The 22536-nt window shown below is 43.9% G+C and overlaps 1 protein-coding gene across 1 annotated transcript; it reads right to left on the minus strand.

Moving 5' to 3' along the window:
• Positions 1-1630: 1630 nt before the first annotated feature.
• LOC135189138 (uncharacterized) lies at positions 1631-4658 on the minus strand. The gene is made up of 2 exons (XM_064169163.1): positions 2942-4658; positions 1631-2753 (listed from the first exon to the last, which is right to left on the minus strand). Exon 1 carries the CDS (start codon positions 4585-4587, stop codon positions 3031-3033), a length of 1557 nt encoding a protein of 518 aa, XP_064025233.1. The 5' UTR covers positions 4588-4658; the 3' UTR covers positions 1631-2753; positions 2942-3030.
• Positions 4659-22536: the final 17878 nt, after the last annotated feature.

A 22536-nucleotide genomic window follows, 5' to 3' on the forward strand; every position in this document is an offset into this window, starting at 1 on the left:
CAACTTAAGTGCATGCCTTCCCCTTGGAAAACCCACTACCCTGGCTGCAGGATTGGCCACTTTTATACTTCTGGTGACTTCTGAGAACATTAACAGTATGAACTGCTTTGGTGTGGGTTGAGGTTTTTTTGTTGTTTTTTTTTTTTTTTTTTGGTGGTTGTTTTGTTGTTGCTTGTTTTTTGTTTTGGTGGGGGGGTTGTGTGCTTTGTTTGTTTGTGGTTGTTGGTTTGGGTTTTTTTTTGGGGGGGGTGGTGGTTAGGGTTTTGTGAGTGTGTGTGTGTTTTGGGTCTTCTTCCCCTCAGGTAAAGTATTCTCAAAATCCTCAAGTTTTCAGATACCTCTGTAGAACCATTTGTTGTTTCTAAAGTACCACAGGACTTCTGAGCCGACAGCCGAAAACAAACAGAGTACTAACAGCTCTAAAATGGAACTATACAATTAATAAAACCAAAATAAATACAGCATCACAGAGTAATTCTAAAGCAAAGCAAAAGGAGGACTCAGAACAGAGCACAGGACCGAAGCAAGGTGGTAAGAAAGGTAGAAGTGCAAGCCCAGCCACGAAATTGCATGGTCCACCTCGGATGTCAGCCTGTCATTCTGTGCCAAATTTCAGTTAAGAGAGAAGCTAGTGCCCCTGTCCTAACAATGTAGTGCTGCTGATTTAGCTTATCTCTTCCAAGCGTTCTGTGACACAGAGCTAGAAGGCACTGTAGAGATGTAAATGGCTGTGTGGAAAGTAATATAGCTCTGTTAGGATCCAGCTCTTGGGAAAGAGTGCAGAATGGAGATAATGTCAGCATTTAGATGAAGAAAATAGGTTAATGGCAGAAATTAGGGAGGAGTAGAGAGAATTATGCAAGGTATAAAGAAAAATAAGAGTGAGTGACATCTGCCTGAGATAAAGAAGTTGGAGATGAATGAGGAAGAGTTGTACAAAAACGGAAGGAGCGTAGACTCCACAGCTGTGCTGTCTACCTGTCCTGTGTGGAATGCAAAGGAGAAACTGCATCTGAATGCAGAGATAGTGTCAGCTCTTGTCAGAGGGAAAAGGCTCAAGGTTCATCAGCCATTGGCACTACACATGCTCCTAGGCTGACACACAACTGACTTGCTCTGAAACAGTAGCAAGTTGTTTTATAGTCTTAGGCTGCTCACCTAACACAGTGAATTTGAAACAACTTTGTTACACCATTGCCAAGCTGGATCAAATAAAGATGACACTTGTTCCGTCGGCCAGCTCATCCAGCTTTCCCCCTCCATGCCTCAGGACAAACAAGGTAATTCAAAATCGGCCTAGACTGCAGCCATTGAGACACGTCAGACTTTGGGAAAGTACTCCTGAGTGTTAAGGCTGGCTGATTTAGAGAGACCACCTTTTCTTGACTAGAGGTGTTCTGGGGAGCATGATAACAGCATAAAAAGGGATTGCAGGCTGAGGCTCTAACACCAGTCCCACAGGAGGACAAGCCAGTACAAGATCAGGCAGGCGTAGAAACAAAATCAAAGAGATATCAGACTGACTAAGAATAAACCACACAAACGGTACAACTGGTGAGAGACTCACTCATTCAGAGTCAAGTAAGATAGGGAATCTAGTACTCCTTTACACTGTTGTTGCGGAGGGGCAGTAATAATTCGTGGCCGAGTCGGAAATTTATCAAAAATAGATATTTTTTATTTTTACAAAACCCGCCCCCACAACTATATATACAAAGATTAATTTCGTTTGATAAACAGGTTAAGTTGCATGAGAATTCTACGAGGATACCATTAATAATCTGACTATATATATTTGGAAGTCAGTTTTTGGAAAAGGCTTTAGCTATTAATTAATAGCGGTTTCTTACTAAATTAAGCTAAGCCAAATAACTCACTCAGGCTGGCTCGTGCAGTCGGTCTTCCTCCTCCAGCGGCTACAGGAGTCGTTAAGAGTCGTTAAGGGTCGTTAGGCAGACAAAGGTGTGCCTAACACCAAGGCAAGTCCTTTGGTCTCTCTGCAGTCCAGGCACAGGAGAGTGAGCGAACTCGTCCAGGCACAGGCAAAATCCAAAACGGGAACCCCAAAAGCGGGAAGACCCCCAATATTTATACCCTTCGCTAGACAAAGGGCAGAGTTACCACACTTTAGGCGCGAAAGCGCACGGCCAATCCCGGCCTGGCTCCAGCGCGGGAACTCACGGGGCAGTCCCCGCCCCCTTCTCGGCTGCAGGGCAGGCAAGGGGGGGGGAAACCAGGCGGCTTTTCCCCTTTCCCCCCGAAGTCCGGGCAGGAGAGGAATTTAGGGGTACAGGACTCCAGGACATCCCACCCCGGTGGTAATGAGCATCTTTGTCTAGAACTTGAGTGAGAGGTGATCCCCCTTCAATTTAGGAACCTATTAATATATATATATGGCTTAGCCTTTTCCAACATTAACAATATGTAATACATTAATCGCCCCAACAATATTTAACAATACTTAACATGGCTTAACAATAGCCCAAACAGTATTAATAAAGCTACACAGTCAATTTGAAGATTGCTCTGTTCCTGGTAGAGCAACCAAGTTCATGGCAGAGCCTTAGATGCTCTGAGTCCATGGCTGGAGGTCACAGTCCGTGGGTCCGGATGCCATCATCCACTGGCCACCCCGGTGATATGACTCCATCTCTCGTGTAGCTGGTTCTCCTTTTCCCAGGTGCTGGTCAGGTGGTCAGGAACTGGTCCTCTGCCTCGGCCTTAACCTGTAAGGAGACAAAACCTGCCTCGGCCTATAAAGGCCAGGCTTGACAATTAATAATTGGGGACGATCCACCGTGCACTGATCCGGTGGCCTTTTCCATTTGCATCTAGGGCTTCCCAGGCATATAAGCCTCTGGGTTTACCCAGTGTCATTGGCACTACCCCTATAGGTTGGCCTTTTGTACTGGGGCAGGTGGTCGGTGACCACGTGGCTCACCTAGGCAGCAGGTCTTTATTCTGGGGGCTTCTGTAGCTCTCCCCGTGACTGCTGACCATTAAAAGCTGCCGAGCCACCATTACACTAATTCAGTGTTTTGCCTCCCGTGTGGGAGACGAGAAAGGGTTAACCTTTCTGTCTGGGGACGAGCTGCAGTTCCCAGCGGGGGGGCTGCCGCTTCTGGGCGAGCCGCTCTGGGAGCCACCGCTGGGCTTCTCGCGGCTGCCTCTGGGTTTTGCAGCCGATTTCTGAAGGCACCGCACTAGATCCTTCAGCTGCCAGTCTGCCAGCTGCCTTAAAACAGTTTTTGGTACCCCTAAAGTCAGGGCTTGTAGATACCAACTGTTCTTTCCTCTGGGTCTCCAGTCACTCTGTGGGTCTCTGCCCCTTTTCCTCGGGGAGAAGCCTGCAGGACCCGTCCCCCTGGGGGGGCAGTCCTGCACTGGCCGGACCTGCCTGCGCAGAGTCCTGGGATTTTCTGGGGGAGAAGCACGAGACTGTCTCTCCCCAGCCCCTTTTCCTTCAGGAGACCCAAACCCAAACTGCAGCCCGTGGGCATTCAAGTCAGTTAACAGTTCAGCCCAAGTCATTACGTGTTCTTTAGCCCCATCGTTCTCTGCATTTTCTCCAAGCACACGTTCAATTTTCTCAACATTCTTCATTAGTTGGATTTGCAGAGTTGCTGGCAAACCCTTCATAATAGGGTGCAGTCTCTCCGGGTCCACGGGGGCATAAAATGGGCAATCATAATGTCCCTTATCATAGATAGCCTGGACACAGGCAAGTCTGCGGAGAGCAGTGATGAGCTCAGAGGAGCTGGTGACCTTTAGTTCCGTCGGCTCCCCCCGGTAGGCTGGACGGACACTGCTTGCCCAGTAGGCTATCCGAGCGGTGAGGCTGTGTGTCCCTTCGGGTTCACGTGTCAGGAACACATCGTCCCCCCAGTCTCCAGCAGCTTCCTGCGAGTCTAGAAGGACCCGGTCCCCACCGGCTCGGGACACTCGATACACATAGTCAGCGACTGAGTCCCCAGGATCTCTCGCGTATTTGACTTGTAAGTCACTGAGCTGTGCGTCTGTGAACTGTTTTTTGATCACGGAGGTCCCTGCAGCTCCTCTCCTGCCCTTCACGGACTCAGTCCTAATCACAGGCAACACGTGCCTCTGCACCGCGGCGCCCTCCTCACCGGAGCTCTCTTCTCCGCTAGCTACGGGGAAGTCCGGTCGGGACCTGCGCTTTCTGCGTGGCTTTGAGGCTTTCTGCCGCGCAGAGGCATGTGCAGAAGAATTCTCTGAGTCTCTAGCAGAGTCTTTTGTGCCTGGTTGCGGGGAACTCCTCTTCCCCGAAGAGCCCCTCGGGGCATTCTCTGCCTTTCTCCCCGATTCCCGCGAATCACTCCATTCAAATTCAGACACGGAGACCGAAGAGGTGGTGTCTGCAGGCGTTACAAGCCTTTCTTTCATCCGGGCAGTCAGTGCCGCGGTCAGGCTCTTTGTCTGCGCCAGCATGCTTTCCCAGATACTTTGGCATTTAGCTTTTTCGGCTAATAAATCCTTTTCCAAGGCCTGAATTCTTTTTTCATAATTTTCAAATTCGGCCAGAGTCTGGGTCACGACTGACCCCAGAACAACAGAGAAATGCTCCATTGGAGACTCGGTAATCACAGGGTCTGAGCGCTCAGCTAATTTCTCCAGGATTTTCTCCGGATTTTTACAATTTTGCTGAGCCCAAATTAAATCAAGACCTGTGATTAGGCATCCCTTTTCTTGTAGAAATTCTATGATTGAACTACCCTGCATACACTGCGCCATAATGTTGCGGAGGGGCAGTAATAATTCGTGGCCGAGTCGGAAATTTATCAAAAATAGATATTTTTTATTTTTACAAAACCCGCCCCCACAACTATATATACAAAGATTAATTTCGTTTGATAAACAGGTTAAGTTGCATGAGAATTCTACGAGGATACCATTAATAATCTGACTATATATATTTGGAAGTCAGTTTTTGGAAAAGGCTTTAGCTATTAATTAATAGCGGTTTCTTACTAAATTAAGCTAAGCCAAATAACTCACTCAAGCTGGCTCGTGCAGTCGGTCTTCCTCCTCCAGTGGCTACAGGAGTCGTTAAGGGTCGTTAGGCAGACAAAGGTGTGCCTAACACCAAGGCAAGTCCTTTGGTCTCTCTGCAGTCCAGGCACAGGAGAGTGAGCGAACTCGTCCAGGCACAGGCAAAATCCAAAACGGGAACCCCAAAAGCGGGGAAGACCCCCAATATTTATACCCTTCGCTAGACAAAGGGCAGAGTTACCACACTTTGGGGCACGAAAGCGCACGGCCAATCCCGGCCTGGCTCCAGCGCGGGAACTCACGGGGCAGTCCCCGCCCCCTTCTCGGCTGCAGGGCAGGCAAGGGGGGGGGGAAACCAGGCGGCTTTTCCCCTTTCCCCCCGAAGTCCGGGCAGGAGAGGAATTTAGGGGTACAGGACTCCAGGACAACTGTGCCTTGCAGAGACTTTTGTTTAGACCAAGTTAGAAGGTCTGGTGTGCTATGCTGCAGTCATCAGAAGAAAGATGAGGGCTGGATTTACCTGGGCTAAGTGGGAAAAGGCACAGGGATGTCTAGTGGCCAGGGATCTGTAGTTCACTCTTACATAGCACACATAATAATTATTTTTTAATTCCTCCTTTGCATCTGCTCTGGAAAGTGTCTTAATAACTGTGGCAGTGAATTGTTATATGTTTGTATTTTCCTTATGCCGTTGTATTCCATAGAGAACTATGTTGTCAAGGAGCTCTAAAACCTGTGCTCCACATTTTTCAGCATGGAGAACACTTCTGTTTGCTGGGCTCACAGCTGCTGAGTAAGCTTTTCAGTCCTTTTTAATCACTGTGCCTTCTGTAGCTATGGTGAACTAGATCTTTGGAGGTTACTATCCAGGCTCCTTTACCACACTGTAGAAGGAACAAGAGGTAACAGAAGAAGGACCCAGGGATTTTCCCTACTTAATGAAACTCTGCTATAGGGTATAAAGTGAGAAACACTATGTCTGTAGAGCATAGGAGAAGGATGGAGGGCTCACAGCCAGGGTAAGTTTTGATATGCCTACTAACTCATGAAGACCAACCAAAGCAGACATGAAACTATTTTGCATGGCACTGTAAATCAAGGCAGCTCTGAATGATACCAGGAAACCAAAGGATAAGGACTGTGAGAGCTTCCTTTACCCATGTCCTTCTCACACAGCCTGCAGTGTTCAAGTCACTGGCAATCGAAAGAGCATTAAACTGGAAAGAGGCAGGGGAAACTCCACTATCTCTGCTTTCCTCTGATTCCAGGGAATCTGGCCTTAAGAAGCATGTCAGGGCAGAGTGGTAGGGTTCTTTGCATGCAGCAGACACATCCCGATGGACATAAAGAAATGAGATTGCATGCTCTTGTCTCTCTGTGGATGGAGATAATTCATCCATATACTGCAGATTTAGAGCACAGAGATTTTTGAATGAAGCTGTTGTTCTCCACCTTGGTTAGCAAATGTGGAAGCAACAAAGACCATCATCTTTACAATGGAAAAATAATTCTTTTCTGTTTTGCCTTGTGGTTGTTGCATGCCAATTGGAAATCTGCAGAGAAAAAGTTCTAGAATGTGAGTTCCTTTTATCCTCCCTCATTAATCACATCATCTTAGTTAAATGAAGGAAATGTTAGGGAACAAGCAGATACAATAAAAGCTGTAGTTTCAAACGCAATCTCTCCATAGACACATGCTACTATTACAGGTTTTCACTTCAACAGACCCTCAGGGATTTGGATTTATTAAACATGCTAATCCCAGGATTACTTCTTAATTTCAGTTTTTAACTCACCTGTTCTGTTCTATCAAAGTCATGCTCACAGGGGAAAGCGTGAGTAAAGGAACCAAGGGAGATTTGGTTTTGTGGTCTCAGGGTGTGGTGCAGTCATTGTCTGGAGCTTTCTCTCTTTTTGTATATCTAGTGAAAACACAGCTTCAGACTGAAGTGGTTACATTTGAGCACACCAGGATGCGAGCACTCTTATGAAGATACAGATGTACTTTAAGGTACAATATTTTCTTGCAGCTACCTGTGAGACACATTGTTGTGTGAAGTATGCAGAGAGGTACACAAGCTGTGCACAGGTGCACATGTTCAGCACTAGAGCATTTGAATCATAGAAAATGAAGAAGCCTTTCACCTTAGTTTCAGTCCTTTCCCTCTCTCTTAGGTGAATAAATACATCTGCATTGGTGCTATTTATGTGATACAAGTGGGTGTGAATTAGAAGTTTGAGGTTAATGATCTGGGTTATTAACTTGGGTCCATGAATAAACAAAATTATTAGTGCCAAGCAATCATGCACTAACTACCCCTGGGCTCTGTTGATGAGAGAATGATAGAGAAACAGTAAACATGCCAATATCTTCTGAGTATCATTTTATTTTTAGCAATATCGTTAAAAGGTGCAAAAATGGGGAAAAACTTCTTTTCCTCTCTGATTGAACCAGAGCTTCAGCTGCAGTTCAGGGCACCTCCTCTAAAGAGTGAATGACAGGTGTGTTATAATTACTATTCTGTGTCGTGGCTGTGCTAGCTACTCAAAGTTACTTATGGTTCCCCTGTGGAAGAGATTCCACTCTGATACCTTTTGCCCCCAGATACCCACTTGCTTTCCACAAAACAGACAACTGTGGAGGCAGACCTCAGTGGTATCTTCTAGTATTCTTCTTTCCTGCTCTCTTGCACCTTCTTCCAGCCTTGGCAGTACTCTGGTTGTTTGCTGGTTTTTGTTTGTTTGTTTGTTTTTAGGGTTTTTTTGGTGGTGGTGGATTTTTTGGGGGGAGGATAGGGGGGTTTGTGTGTGTGTGTGTTTTCTTTTTTTTTTTTTTTTATTTAAAAAAAAAAAAAAGGCAAACCAAACTGGATGGGAAATTAGTGAACACTTGATTTGGTTCAACACATGTTAAGGAAGTGGAAACAGCTGGAAGTCAAAGAGAGACTGTGGCTGGCAAGGCAGGTTGTTATTTTTATACAGAGTTGTTATGTTAGGTCTCTTTGTGTAGAGATGACACTCCACTCAGCTCAGTTTTAGCCTGATACATCCTAATTGCCTTTGAACATTTTGACTTAGCAGTTCACACAACTGCATGTTTACATTCTGTGGTCCCTTGCACGACAGCTTCTCGTTGTCTCTCCCTTTCTTCCTTTTGCTTTCCTACAGCTGTTGCCTTTGGTACACACCCCTACAGATATCAGAGGCAGCAGGAAAGATCTGATTCAGCTTTGTCACCTTCCTAGCCCTTCCTTTTTTAGAGGGTGAGAAAGCCTAGGGTGAAAGCTGGTCTGAAGCAAGTTTGAAGAGACAAAGCAGGTGTCAGTTGAGAGGAAATTACTAGGTGGGAGAGAGGTTTGGGTGTCCATGGCACATGTGAAAATGGTCTCATTCAAGTAACTTGTGTGAAGTCAAAATTAGGACTGAAAACTTCAATTTTATACATAGCTGTATATTCTACTCTGTATTATTATCTGCAATGATATATTGCATGCGAATATGTTCTAGGGTGACAGGTGACGAAGTCATAATCATCTCGCATGTTGTAGGAGAAATCCTTGAGTTACTTTGTTAGGAGAACAGAGATGTTACTCTATTAGACAAGGAAAAAGGAAGGTCGTAAGTGATGTTATATGGAGGCACTTTCCCTGTATGGTAAAAAAATTACCTTCAAACTCTATTGCTGCTTATTTTCAGTACTGAATCCAGCTGAGAAGATGGGCACATTTTTGTTTGTCACATGGAGATTTCACATAATGCAGGTTAAAAAAAACAGATATGCTTTGGCCTTGATTGTACCAAGGCCACTTAATATGGCTAGAGGGATTGCTCTTGGTGTTTTTATTCAAACATCAAAGACCAAGGCCACTCTACTGTTTCTTCCTGGTTTGCTAAGGAAAGTGACTTAACTGCAGAGCTCTTATTGCTGTCTTATTACTGTTGTGTACGAATCCTTATAAATTCCTGGGAGCTGAAAAAATGCTTCCAAGCAAAACACATTTTTGATTCTTGGCTTCTGTGTGAGAGTTGTAGCCTAATTCCTATGTCAAATATTACATATGACTTATACAGAGACATAAGTCTCAGAGTCAGCATGACAAGACTTAACATTTTTTTGCAGCACTGACTGAAACTGGAGCTCAAAAGCTTTGTGCAGTGAGGAGAAGTGAGGCCCAGAGCCTTTTAAACAATAATTCTGATAACCTCCAAGACATAATTTCAAACTGTTTCATTAAATGCATCACTAACAAAGTTTCTCAAAATCAATTTTAATAGCTTCTAATAGTTTATTTGGTGAAATATATTTAATACATTCTATAGCCCAGCAACGACATCGCTATTTTTATGTATTTTATGCAGAAGACAGGGTGGTCTCTTGGTTATGCACAACTGTTAAATTAATACAGGAACATTAGGGTTTATAGACATGGCAGTTACTGATTATTCTCATTTTTTTAATGCTTTTGAAGTGTTTACTTGTTACGTAATTCAATAAATTGCTTCAAGGGCAAAGAGCAAATATGCTAAACTACTGTAGTAAGTAAAGCTAGTATCTGTTACTTTGGCATTACTTTCTCCCATTAAGCTGGCATGCATCTTAGCCCTGGTTCGTGCACACTGGGTTTTTTCCAGTGTTCTATTTCAGGATCCTATGTTGCAGACATGCTTTTGTTAGTAATAATACAATTGTTGTTACTGATGCCAATTAATTGCTTCATTCCCCCAATCAGATGGTGTTATGAAGGGGTTAGTTGAAATCTGAGTTTGGGGTGAAATGCAGTGAGACCGATTCAAAAGTTATTAAATAATTTATTAAGATGTACAAAGAGAGTTCCCCCAAACTTATTTCCAACTCTCCACACAAGTTCTTGGATGCAGGTAGCAGCACTATTTTACACAATGTCTCTGCACAGTGGAAGTTTGAAAGGTTTCAGAAATGTCTTTGCTAGAGAGTCTGGTGGCTTAATTCACTGCTTGTGAGGTTCACCAAATTCCTTTAGCAACTTGAAGAAAGAATTCAGTATACTCACTAGTCCTCAGTCTTAATGTCTGAGGCCCAAAACGTATGCAGGAAAATCTTCAGTAGAAGTCCTGTGGTGAATTCCAGGTGGGCTGCGATGCGGAATCGGCTGCTGGCTGAGGCGGCAGGCGAGCGAGGAACGAGCGAACCAACAAGCAGGCAAGCCCCTTGTTCACCTGTGCACCCCCTTTTATAGGACAGTGGCCGAGGCTAATGGTCTCTTTGGCCACACAATCACCCAATCACCTTTGGCAATCACCCAGATATACCCAGTAGAGGCAGAACCCACAGGCTGTTCTCCTCCAAAAATGGGGGGCGCATACGCCATGCACACGACAGGGGCATGAGCCTTACGAAACCCCTCTCAGGTGACCGGATTAAACCAGACCAGGTTGTCTGGGTTTCTTTTGTCCTGTTTTCCCGCCTCTGGCTGCAATGCAGACAGGCAGGTAAATATGTCTGGACAAGACAGGACGTGCTCAAGCCCATTTTGTGTCCCCTGGGACTCTCCACCACAGATGGTTTCCATTTTAGAATTCTTTGATTTCCTATCAGTTAGAAGGTAAGAAGAGGAAGGCAGTTCTGAAACAAAACTTTCAAAGAACAAACATGAACAAACAAAGAGACAAACAAATCTAGTTGAGCTCTAACAAAGGAATTCTTGCCTTCTTTTCAGTTCAAAGGGACAAATTACCAGCGATCTCTGAAAAGTCCAGCACATATACTTCATTCTAGCCAAAGATTTCAGGAAATATTGACAGAACTACTTCTGAGTCAGAATTTCCTGCTTCCTGCTCCCTTGGATAAAATACTGACACAGGTTCATGTTCACTTTGAATATGTGCTGACAGGAGCAGTCTGATTTCCAGAACAGTATATGCTCCAGGTGTACACACTTGGGATGTCCCAGCCTACACAGAGCAAGACTCTTGCATCCTGTTTGGCATCTCTGGAGACTTAGAAGAGGAAATCATGAAGTGTCACAGGCTCTAGGTGGCAGGAGTATGAGGGTGACACCCAGCTTTGTGCTCTCGCAGCAGAAAGATCATTGCCTCCTGCCATCCCGCAGAGCATTTCTGTCTGGACAAGGACAAGCTGGTTAAACTAAAAGCAGCACTTCAGCATGGTTTCTGTCAATTTCTTTGCATTTTTGCTAATTTGTTGCTAGCAGAGTCACTCCTCTTGATCTTTCCTGAGGACTAGTTCTTACCATATGAAAAACCTTAAAACCCAAAAATCTAAACCTGGCTTACTGGTGGCAGCATAATGTACCTAAAAACGTACTCCTAAAAATACCAACCACCTTCTTAGTTCCACATCTTTTTTTTTATTTTCCATAAATTTGACATCAGTAATGTTGATCACTTGTACCAGGCTGTCACAACTCCCAGAAGATAATGCATGCTGCAATGATGGACTTGTTGGTGGAAACCAGTGAACAAGCAAGAAGAGAGATCATGCAGAAACATTCTCTGTCTGGAGGCCTTTAGAAAGCTTAATTTATGGGAAACAATGCCTTGGTATTTAAGCTATCTAGACGTGGGTACCTACTTTGGATGAATTTGGACAGGAATTATCTCCTGGGGTGCTTACCAAATGCCCAAATACCATAAAAATAAAGCAAACAAACTGTGATTATCTTTTGGGTGCCTTTAAAATAAATAACCTCTTTTCTGCTGACAAAGACAGTATTTTTAAAAATAGACAGCCTTTGATAAAGTAATATACAGTAAATGTAGCTGCATACATTGGAGGATTAAATGTTAGAGGAATATGGTTCCAGTAATGAGCATGGTGAAATAGGAAACTTTTATGAGAAGGTAACATTAAAGAAGTAGCAAAAGTCTGAGATGTGGCTATGGTTGTTGGCACTTAAGGCAGGCATCTGAAAGCCATTTGAAATGCCTAACTTGGATAAATGTGCCAGGAAACACTACTTTATTTGTAGACATCCTGAGCAGCTGTTGGCAGATCCTAAACAAGAAGCAGAGAAAGAAAAAGAAAAAAAAAAAAAAAAAAAAGAGGAAGCCGAAATGTGATGTATCTTTGGGACTCAAAGTTCTGTCATTTTCTGCTTCTGAAACACTGCAGGCTTAAGGAGACTTCAAATAGCTAAGAAGCTGTAATTACAGCCTTCTTCTGAAACACGCTTACATTTCCCTAACGCTGTGCAGGAGAGTTCCTGTTTTCCTATTGCTTCCTGTGGCATAAACATTTATTTTAAATGTCTTTTGTCATCTGGGTAGATGCTGTCTGGAGGAGATGTGTTTCATGTGACACTCTTCCTTCCTGCTGCTGTTTTTGTGGCCTCAGAGGCAAATGCAGGATATTCCTTTTCCAGTTTCTTCAATGCCTCTCCTCATTCCAGTATCTCTGATCAATCAATCTCCACTGATGTTAGCATTTCCAAAGAACTGATGTATTTACCTGAAGAAAATATTGAATAGATTGACCCTGAACTTCCTGGAAAGGGCTGAAATATTCTTCAAGCTTGCATAGATTACAGAGGATTTAGACAGTGTAGAGTATTCTAAGTACTGTGATGTATTATTCAGAAGATTGCAGAATAAAATGAGGATGAATATCAGATCAACAATTTATCTAGACCCCTTGGAGTGAAGAACAAACTTAGCAAGACCCTCAGAAGGGTTTTTTAATCAATAAAATTGACCCTCTCTCTGTGCAGGGGCTTGATATAAAATCATTCAAACTCCCTTCCTCGCTATGTTGCTTTGATAGTAAACTGTATTACTCTATAGGGGCTTAGCAGGTGATATTCTGTAACAATACTAAGAATGGAAAAGATGAGAGAACTTGAGTTAGCTGCTGGTATGCACTGATAATCATATTTAAGATTCTAAATTGCCTTCAACACATGGCTTCTTTACAGCTACACAGCACTGATCCACACTGAGCAATCTGCTGGCTATACTGTGCTAAGAGGGTGCTACTGGGAAACATGTCACAGGTTCATAAACTGGGAGTTGCAGAGACCTCGTTTTAAAACTAGCACACAGGTGTGTTCTCACAAGAAGTGCTTGGCCTGATTTACCACATGACCTAATGACATATGACCACCTGGTTAAATACTGCTGGATAATCTATCTTAACTTTCTAATAGTTGCAGTAAATCATTTAAGCAAAAAGTCAGGTTCAAAGAAAGAGCTGCTTGGGTGAGGCTGTTACAACCTCACAAGACACAGAGGACTGGCGTGAGGAATCCTGTCTCTTTGGATGACTGGTAATGTGTACTTTATTTAGGATTAACAGGGAAGAGCTTTCTGAGGCCTGCTACTGGTGAAAGCACTGGGTTTTGTGTTCATGAGGGCAGAAAAATTAAGGGGGAGGAGGGTGTGGTGGTAGACTTGATGGGACAAACATGGGCTTATCCATGTTGGCTTGCCCAGATGTGCTCCCCTGCTCACCTGCTCCTCCTGTACTGGGGGTGGCAACAGTGGGAGGGGAGGGTGAAAGCCCTGGCTTCACCGAATATGGTGAGGCCTGGCAAAGTGCCATTCCAATTGGCTAAACTATGTCCAATGCCCCACTAGTCATGGGCTGGATATTGACAAAAGGGATAAGCAGGTAGCATGAGGGCTGCTGCCACCTCATTTTGCATCCTGAATTTGCCTGGAAAACTTACGAGGAACAGGCTCTAAATGGCTGCACATGATCAGCCTGCATAGCCAGCCAGACATCGCGCTGAGGCTGCACATGGCAAGACATCCTACCTGCACCTGAAAGTCTCCTGCTAAAGCTAGAAGTCCTAGAGATGCACAGATCATCCAGAGGAGCCAGGAGACAAGGTCAGAGACTGTCTGCCTCCTCTGCCCAGAAGCCTGGGAAGAATCAAGTCGCAGTTGCCAACAAGACAGAGTTCCGCATACTTTGGGTACTGTCTGATTTGTGCTCTGTGAGTAAATACTTAAAAGCTGCTTCCAGTATATATGTCTTTGCCACCTTAAGAAATAAGTGATCTAGTTTTACCTGTTCCCTGTGTGTATAGATTTCCAACCTGTGGGTTTTTGAACCTGTGATAAGTTTTCTGATGAGTTTTAATGTTAATAAACAGCTTTCATAGTTATTAACAATCACCACCAGGATATCAAAATTAATACAGGTTGTTAACTTTGCATAATCCCTCATAGAGGGGCTGCCTTACTCTAAAGAAATGGGCAGGAATCCTATTTAAAAATCATCCAAAGAGTGATTTCATGGCATTATTTGACATTATCAGTAATGCTCTTTCTACTGTAGTATTGTAGATGATTCCAAAAATTGGTTTACTTCAGCATCCTGTCACCGAGGGAATGTAAAAGCAGGGAGGGAATGTGAATAGTCAGGTCAGTGTAGCAAACAGAAAACAGGCAGGACCTATGACCAGTTGAAAGGCAACGTAACAGAAAGGCTAGTGATCCAGTGATTTCTTGTAAATCAATTAACCCCCAAGGGTAATTACATTCTTAATACAAAGATCTATATTTCAACAGAAAAAGATGAAATCTGCATTGTTTGGATGCAGTTATCTTGCAACTCTTCACTATTGGATGAAGACTGTGATTATGAGGATAGTTTTTATCTGATCTCAGTCAGGAGGTAGAGATTAAGGATGACCAAATTGGGTTTCTATGGGTAAGAATTAAGGGGAAGGCCAAAAGGGCTGGCATCCTGGTAGGAGTCAGTTATAGGCCACCCAACCAGGAAGAAGAGGTTGATTTATTACTCTTTAAGCAACTAGTGGCTGCCTCAAGATCACCTGCCCGTGTTCTGGTGGGTGACTTTAACCTGTCAGACATCTGCTGGGACTTTAATACTGCAGAGAAGAGGCAGTCTAGAAGGTTCCTAGAGTGTGTGGAGGACATCTTCTTATCTCAGCTGTTACATGAGCCTACCAGGACTGCAGCCCTGCTTGACCTGCTGCTCATAAATATAGAGGGGCTGGGGGGCCATGTGGTGGTCGGAGGCTGCCTGGGGTCCAGTGACCATGAAAATACAGGAGCATCAATAGAACCTCCACAGTGGACTTCTGAAGGGCAGACTTTGGCCTATTTAAGGAACTAACTCAGAAAGTTCCTTGGGAAACAGCCCTTAAAAACAAAGGGGTCCAGGAAGGTTGGACCTGCATCAAGAAAGAACTCCTGCAGGCACAGGAGCAGCTGTGCCACTGTGCCAGAAGGTGAGCTGATGAGGGAGGCAGCCAGACTGGATGGGCAAGGAGCTGCTGAAGGAATTAAAGATAAAAAAGAGAGTATATAGCCTTTGGAAAAAAAGGGGAGGTGTCCCAGGAAGAGTTCAAGGATGTTGCTAGGTCTTGTAGGAAAAAAATGAGAGAGGCAAAAGCCCATTTAGAACTTAGGCTGCCACTGCTGATAAGGAGAATAAAACATGTTTCTATGCATATGTGAATGGCAAGAGAAGGGCCAAGGACAACCTCCAGTCCTTATTAGATGGAGAGGGGAATATAGTAAAAAGGGATGAGGAAAAGGCAGAGGTGCTTAACACCCTCAATCTTCCATAGTGGGACAGGTTGTCTCCAGGACAACTGGACTCCTGAGCTGGCAGATGGAGTCAGGGACCAGTATAGTCCCCCTCTAATCCATGAGGAAGAGGTAAAGGGCCTGCTGAGCCACCTGGATCCTCACAAGTCCGTGGGACCAGATGGATCCATCCTAGGGTGCTGAGAGAGCTGGCAGCTGAGCTGGCCAAGCCACTCTCCATCATTTATCAACAGTGCTGGCTCACTGGAGACGTCCCCAGAGACTGGAAGCTGCCAGTGTGATCCCATCCACAGGAAGGGCCAGAGGGAGGAAGCAGAAAACTACAGACCTGTGAGCCTGACCTCAGTGCCAGGCAAGGTGATGGAACAGGTCATCTTGAGAGCCATCACACAGCACCTACAGGATAGCCAAGGGATCAGGCCCAGCCAGCATGGGTTTAGGAAGGACAGGTCCTGCCTCACCAACCTGATCTCCTTTTATGATCAGGTTCCTGCCTGGTGCATGTGGGGCAGGCTGTGGATGGAGTCTACCTGGACTTCAGCAAAGCCTTTGACACTGTCTGCCATGAGAAGCTCCTGGCCAAGCTGGCAGCTCATGGCTTGGACAGATTCACTCTGTGCTGGGTCAGGAAGTGGCTGGATGGCAGAGCCCAGAGAGTGGTGGTGAATGGTGCCACATCCAGTTGGCAGCTGTCACCAGTGGTGTTCCCCAAGGATCAGTGCTGGGCCCAGTCCTGTTCAATATCTTTATTGATGATCTAGGCCAGGGGATTGAGTCCAGCATCAGTAAGTTTGCAGATGCCACCAAGCTGGGAGCAGCTGTGGATCTGTTGGAGGGTAAGAGAGTCCTGCAGTGGGACCTAGATAGAGTGGATGAGTGGAGAGAGGCCAATGGGAGGAGATTTAACAACGCCACATTTCTACCACTGTGAGGTGGCATGTAAATAAGAAGTTAATGCGAAGTAGCTGGCACTGATGCACTACTTATAACCAGAGAAATGTGGCTTCTCTGATGAAAAAAAAAATCTGTATTTTTTCAGTGCTAAATTGGTAGAAGGATACCTCATCTTTTCCTTATGACACTTATTTACCAGAAGCATTAATGTATGGTTCTGCAGTGTGGAAGCAGATGAATGAGGAGGGTTATAATAGGTGTTGATAAAATTCAGAGTATGAAAGAAAAATTCAACATGAGTTTTTCTCTGTTGCTTCCATTATCAAAGCAGGCAAGTATGCTGTAAAGCCTTCAGGTTTAACACAAATGGCAGATAATGTCTTCACAGGGTAGTGCCTGTTCAAGTTATACAATCCTTGGGGGGTCTGGAAGTTCTTAGAGCTTCAGAGATGGGCTATGAACATCCACCGATGAAAAATGCCTCAAGAGTTATTTGGCATATGGTATCCACCATGGTTCAAGGTGTTTGTCATGCTTAAATCCCTGAAAATGGATATGAAATCTTGCAGAATGCCATTCTGAGCTTTCCACGTGCTTTCACTCCTCCCTGGCATCCATTGTTGGCCACAGTCTCACAAAGGGCATCATGTTAAATCCCATTGTTGATCCACTCTGGCTTTTTAATGTTGACCATGCTGTTGTGTGTCACATTTGTACAAGTGTTCCTGCATTTATACTTGGAGAAAATGGGCTGTTTATACTACTGTTACAGTGATCTTGTTTCTTTCTGTAGATGAGGCTGCAAGAGACATTTCAGTACCAGCACATGGGGTGGGCATAGAAGAACAGCTTAGATCAACAGTCCTTCTTAAGGTCTGAAAACCAAAACATAGTAGGAAATATTTTTAATTACAATCTTTAGTAACAAAAATAGAAGTCTTGTAGTCCATTTGACAAAGACTATCTCTTAGGCAGAACTCTGAGGATTTAATGACTTGTTTTGAGTAAAGAAAAATATTCTTTGGATTTTGAACATATAGGGAAAACCAGACACATTCAAATTTGTTATAAGGAAACTTTTATTAGTCTGTAGATACCAGCTAAGCTAATTTAGCTGGGACTTCATTCCTGTTGTCACAGTTATGTGAATAGAAAAATGACTCTGCTGTTTCTAATGACTGACTGGAAATGTTACAGTTTTGGCAGGAGGTCTGGCCAGTTCACATATGGCAGGCACTAGGCTGAAAGAAATTTGGATGAGGCTGCTTGCAGAGAAGCTTCCAGTCATTTTAAATCTAAGAGTAACTAGGAGGAAGAAAGACATTAGTCTTTCTCTGACAGTTAATGGGCTACACGTTATTTGTTGCACAGAAGGAGAGGGTGAAGAGGATATTTACCCAGATTAACCCTCCTGGATCCTCTGTTGTGACGCAAAGTGGGAGTAACGCCTTAGCCATGTGATTGCTGTCAGATGAAGTCAGTTGTCTGCTACATCTGCCTTCAGGCTGGTCAGCAGGACAAGTGTAAACTGCAGACAGCAAGTCTCTAAGATTAGTTATTGAATATCTACATCCGTTCTGCAAATCAGCTAGGAAGAAAGAAGTCAAGGAGGTTTTCCTGGGGCTCTAGAGCCCTCCACACCTTTTGTTCCAGACCTGCAATAACTTCTCACAGCTTTCTTGCCTGTTGCTGGGGTATTCTGGAGCTAAGAGTGGAACAGTTTCTCTAAACAGCTTCAAGGTCCTAGAGTGCCAAGATCCTGGGATGAAGTCTCCCAGGAACAGCTTCTAACCAGAAGTAAGAACCTCCTTGTCACAGGCTAATGCTGTTGCTGTTCCCTCTTTGCAACAGGATGATAGGAATAAGGTTTTACCTGCATAGACAGTAGAGACAGAGCTACCAAAAACAAGGCCACAACTTCAGTAGTGATAGCTGGAGCAGGAAATTGAAATGTCTTGTTAGACAACTACAGGACATCCATAGGAAAGTGAAGGCTGCACCATGGCTTATTCGGCTTGTAGTCTTCTCAGAGACGGCAGCCTTGTTTAAATCTGAGGAGACATGAAACTACTTGCTTCTGTGCAACAACCATCTCAGCTAAGTGTCCTACCTGTGACCACTCTGATGGCCCTGTTATACCAAAAGCCTTAGAAGTGAGTATAAGAAGCTTGAGACAGAGTTGAGGGCTGACAGAACTGTGAGAACAAGGTGACGGAGGAGTGGGGAGTGTGATGTGTTCTCAGTTTCCCGAAGTGCAAAGTTGCTAACACAGGCCTGGTGCTAATGCAGTTATGAGCTTCTCAAACTTCGATGTTTGTCTGTCTACTTCTGGTTCAGGTAGAAGGGCAGATCTAGCACACAAATATCTGCATTAACCTTGGGACCATATAATGAAGTGGTGGAGAAGGAAGGTGAAAGAAAACAGCAGCTTTTGGGCAGGAGGTAACTTACAAGTAAGACAGTGTTTCTGTGCCATTCTTTATCATGGTTTGAAGGAACCATGATGGGAAATGTGCAGTTCTGGTGAACAAGCTGACTGCACTAAGAAAATACCTGAGTACATGTCACCAATTTTGATTCCCAGGACAAACTGGTTTCCAAAAATGTTGTCATTCAGCACAGCTCTGAGAGGCTGTGCTGGCTTTGCTTGGTAAACGTTCCCTTACTTCACGGATGCTATTACCAAGGAGGAAAGAAAAGAGCAGGTATAATCTCATAGAATCATAGAATCAACCAGGTTGGAAGAGACCTCCAAGATCATCCAGTCCAACCTAGCACCCAGCCCTAACCAATCAACTAGACCATGGCACTAAGTGCCTCATCCAGTCCTTTCTTGAAGACCTCCAGGGACGGTGCCTCCACCACCTCCCTGGGCAGCCCATTCCAATGAGAAATCACTCTCTCTGTGAAGAACTTCTTCCTAATATCCAGCCTAGACCTACCCTGGCAGCTGTCTTCATGTAAAAGGTCAAGAAAAAAATCAGGAGGACAGAAACAAATCAGGAAAAATCAAAATAGTCTTTAAGACACTGCAATGTTAAGTTCTTTTCTTCCTGTAGCCTGATCTTATAGCAGAACAGGGAGGAAAAAAAGAGAACATGCCAAAGGATTACATTTTCAAGAGCAATGCAGCAAACTTCACAGATAAAGGGCTGTGTCTTTCACCTTTCACCTCTAGTGGTCACCCAAGGGTCTAATTTTTTCTATAAAGGATGTTACTTCTGTTGCTTTTGAGAGTTATTGGAACAGTATCTGTGCATTCCTGAGGTAACTTCAGTTGGGGTGCTGATTATGCGATGCAATTAAACTACTGGCCTTCTGATAGGATAGTATCCAAAATAAATAGCCTTGTCTGGGTAAGAGCTTTTAAAATGGAAAGTGACTCATTGACAGGCTTCAGGTTTGTTGACCTAATCTTCTGAAGTTACCTTTTGTTATGCAGAAAGAACGCTCTGTGTCTTGCATTCATTTCATAGACTTCCCACACACACCCCGGTCTGTCAGAATAAAAAGCTCAAAGCTTCCTTTGCTCCCTATTCAGTAAGGGAAGAACACTCTGGAACTGTGTATCTCCAAAGAGCTGAACCACTAATTTTAGCTTGCAGAGCAAGCTTTCGTCATTCCCTTCTAGAACAAAGCCCAGGTCAGTCACATGGCATTTGATTCTCAATCTTTTGTAAAGTCTTAAGAGGTGCTGTGTTTTTCCCACATATCAGAAACACAGGATAGCTTCTCCTGACACCTTGCTGCTTTACTAACGTGGAAGGGTTTATGCATTTACACTGGATGTTCTGACATATGTCATTTTGTGTGGCCATTTGAGCTAGATCTCTAGCTCAGCCACAGGGGAGAGGTGAACATTCTAAGATAAACCATATAATGGCAACAATGGATAAGTTAATATAATTTCATTGGAGCACCAAGAGCTTCATGGCTAGAAGCACAGCTTGTTCTTTCCCTTTGCTGGGTGCTCTGGAAATATGAATGAAGCTTATATTTACAGCTGGCACAATATACAAGCAGATATTTACAGTTGTGATGGTTTGGGTGTTCCCTGTACCCCCACACTTTAGAAATCACCCAGACTAGGCTCAGCTGGCTCTGGAAATATGAATGAAGCTTATATTTACAGTAGATACAGTTATAGACAGAAACAGACAGGGTAAAAAAGGTAATACAGAAACACAACTCCCCTCCCAGAAACCTGAGTCCCCAGGAGGGGCTGTCAACTGCTCCTTCACCTTCCCCCTACCCCTCTCAACCTTACCCCAGTCCCAAAGAAGAACGGAGGTTTGGCCATGGGGTTAGGAAGCAAAGTGGATTAGCCCAAAATGAAGGGTGAGGTTAGAGAGTAAGGTGCAGCCCAGCCAGCAGCCCAAGTGAGAGTGGTTATCTATGTGTTTTTATTTCTTGTTCCTATACATCTCAGCAAGCCTATGAGTGAAGTAGACATCATCACTGTTTCCCTTTCACAGCCTGTAATCTAGTTCTTCTCACCAAAACATTCTAGCCTGCTTCAAACTAGCACACCTAACTTTCAAAAAAAAAAACAAAAAAACTTCTGTGTTGTATTGAGTTTATTACACCAGGGGAGGGATCCACCCTAACCCGGGCCCTTTTGTAGTGGTTTTCTGCTTGAAGCTAACCTCCAGAAAGGAGAAAGAGAATGCAGAGACCTGGAAAGTGACATCAGTGTGAAGAGGGTCTGCCCCTTCATAGCTGTAACTGTCAGAGATTAAGACAAGCTAAATAAATCCACATTTTCCTCTCTGATATGCATGGGATACTCTTCATTCTCTGAAGTTTGACTAGCTTCTTGTCATCATCACTCTGCAGATGATATATGTCTCTGAAATATGCTATGCAATCTAGCCTGCTTTTGACACCTTTCTATTTGCACCTGATTCTTTACATAGGTCATATCTGTTAGCACACTGATGAAGAGACTTGTACTTGAGGTCTCCTCTCTGCTAGAGCTGTTTTGATTCAATCCTTTTCCTTCTTCAATTTTTTTTTTCCTGAAGACATTTCTCTCAACCTGGCCAACCAGTTTGTTTCTTCCTTCGTCCCACCCCAAAACAACTTTTCCTAATAATTCAGGACACCTTCTGGCTTCCTGAGCATGCCTGTTCCTTTCCTTTTGGAGTAATAAAAGCTTGTCCCACCCAGCCAGTGTGAGTAGGCAGGACATAATTTCAAGTCCTACTCTGTTAAGATCAGTTACAGGAAATTTTTTTTTTCCTGCCCCCCCTAGATTTTAGCTAAAGCCAGAAGGGAAATAGATCTGATGGTTCTCAAAACGATTTTAAAAAAAAGTCATATTCTTATCAAAAGAGGTTTCAAATTCTGGTTTTATCAAGTGCAACAAGGTGTTCCAGTGGATCCAGGCCCGAAGTGACTGGCTGTTAGTGTCAGAAACCAATGTGTGGTATAAGCTAGAAACAAACATAGTCTTTATTATTTTCTTCTTGGATTTTTCTCTCAGACAGTAAGATCTGCTGTCCCATGTTAAGCTTCTTGTGTGGCTGTTTTCCTGGAGAAAGTCTGGATAGAGAGTAGCTTAGCACTTACCTTGCCCTTTACATTAAGGTTTTGTCAAATTAAAAAAACAACAAATGTGAATAAGGTAAAGAAAACTCCAGTCTCCTGCCAAACCACCTGGGCATGACACACATGTTCACAGTGGCATGTTCCACAAGCTCAAACAGTCCCTGTGCTGTTCTGTGAACTGTGAGATTAGAAAGACCTTTTACTTTGAAACATGCCTGATTTTCCCCAGAAAAACTTCACTACAGGGTAGCAGCAGGCTTCTTAGGAATTTTAAGTGATCATCTTTTTGCTTCATCTCTGAATGCGTTTACAGGCTGGAATACAGATGGTTTCTACAGCATGATACTGCAACTCTAGAGAAAGGTACTGCTGTTCAAAGAGGAAAGGCAAAGGGAGACATTTTGCCAAAATCTGATGACAAAAACAGAATACAGGTTTATAGAATTGCCACAAAAGTTTTATTTTGCAAAAATTGCTGAAGTGAATTAGTGGCATTTTTTTTGTTAATCATTTGACATGCCAACTATCCTGTCCTTATATTTATAGTTGGCTTCATGTGAGGAG

Source organism: Pogoniulus pusillus, chromosome 31, assembly GCF_015220805.1.
Source record: "Pogoniulus pusillus isolate bPogPus1 chromosome 31, bPogPus1.pri, whole genome shotgun sequence".
Lineage (NCBI taxonomy): Eukaryota > Metazoa > Chordata > Aves > Piciformes > Lybiidae > Pogoniulus > Pogoniulus pusillus.

Excerpts from the sequence above, each read along its gene's own strand:
- LOC135189138 (XM_064169163.1), bottom strand. The coding sequence starts at position 4,587 with ATGGAGCATTTCTCTGTTGTTCTGGGGTCAGTCGTGACCCAGACTCTG.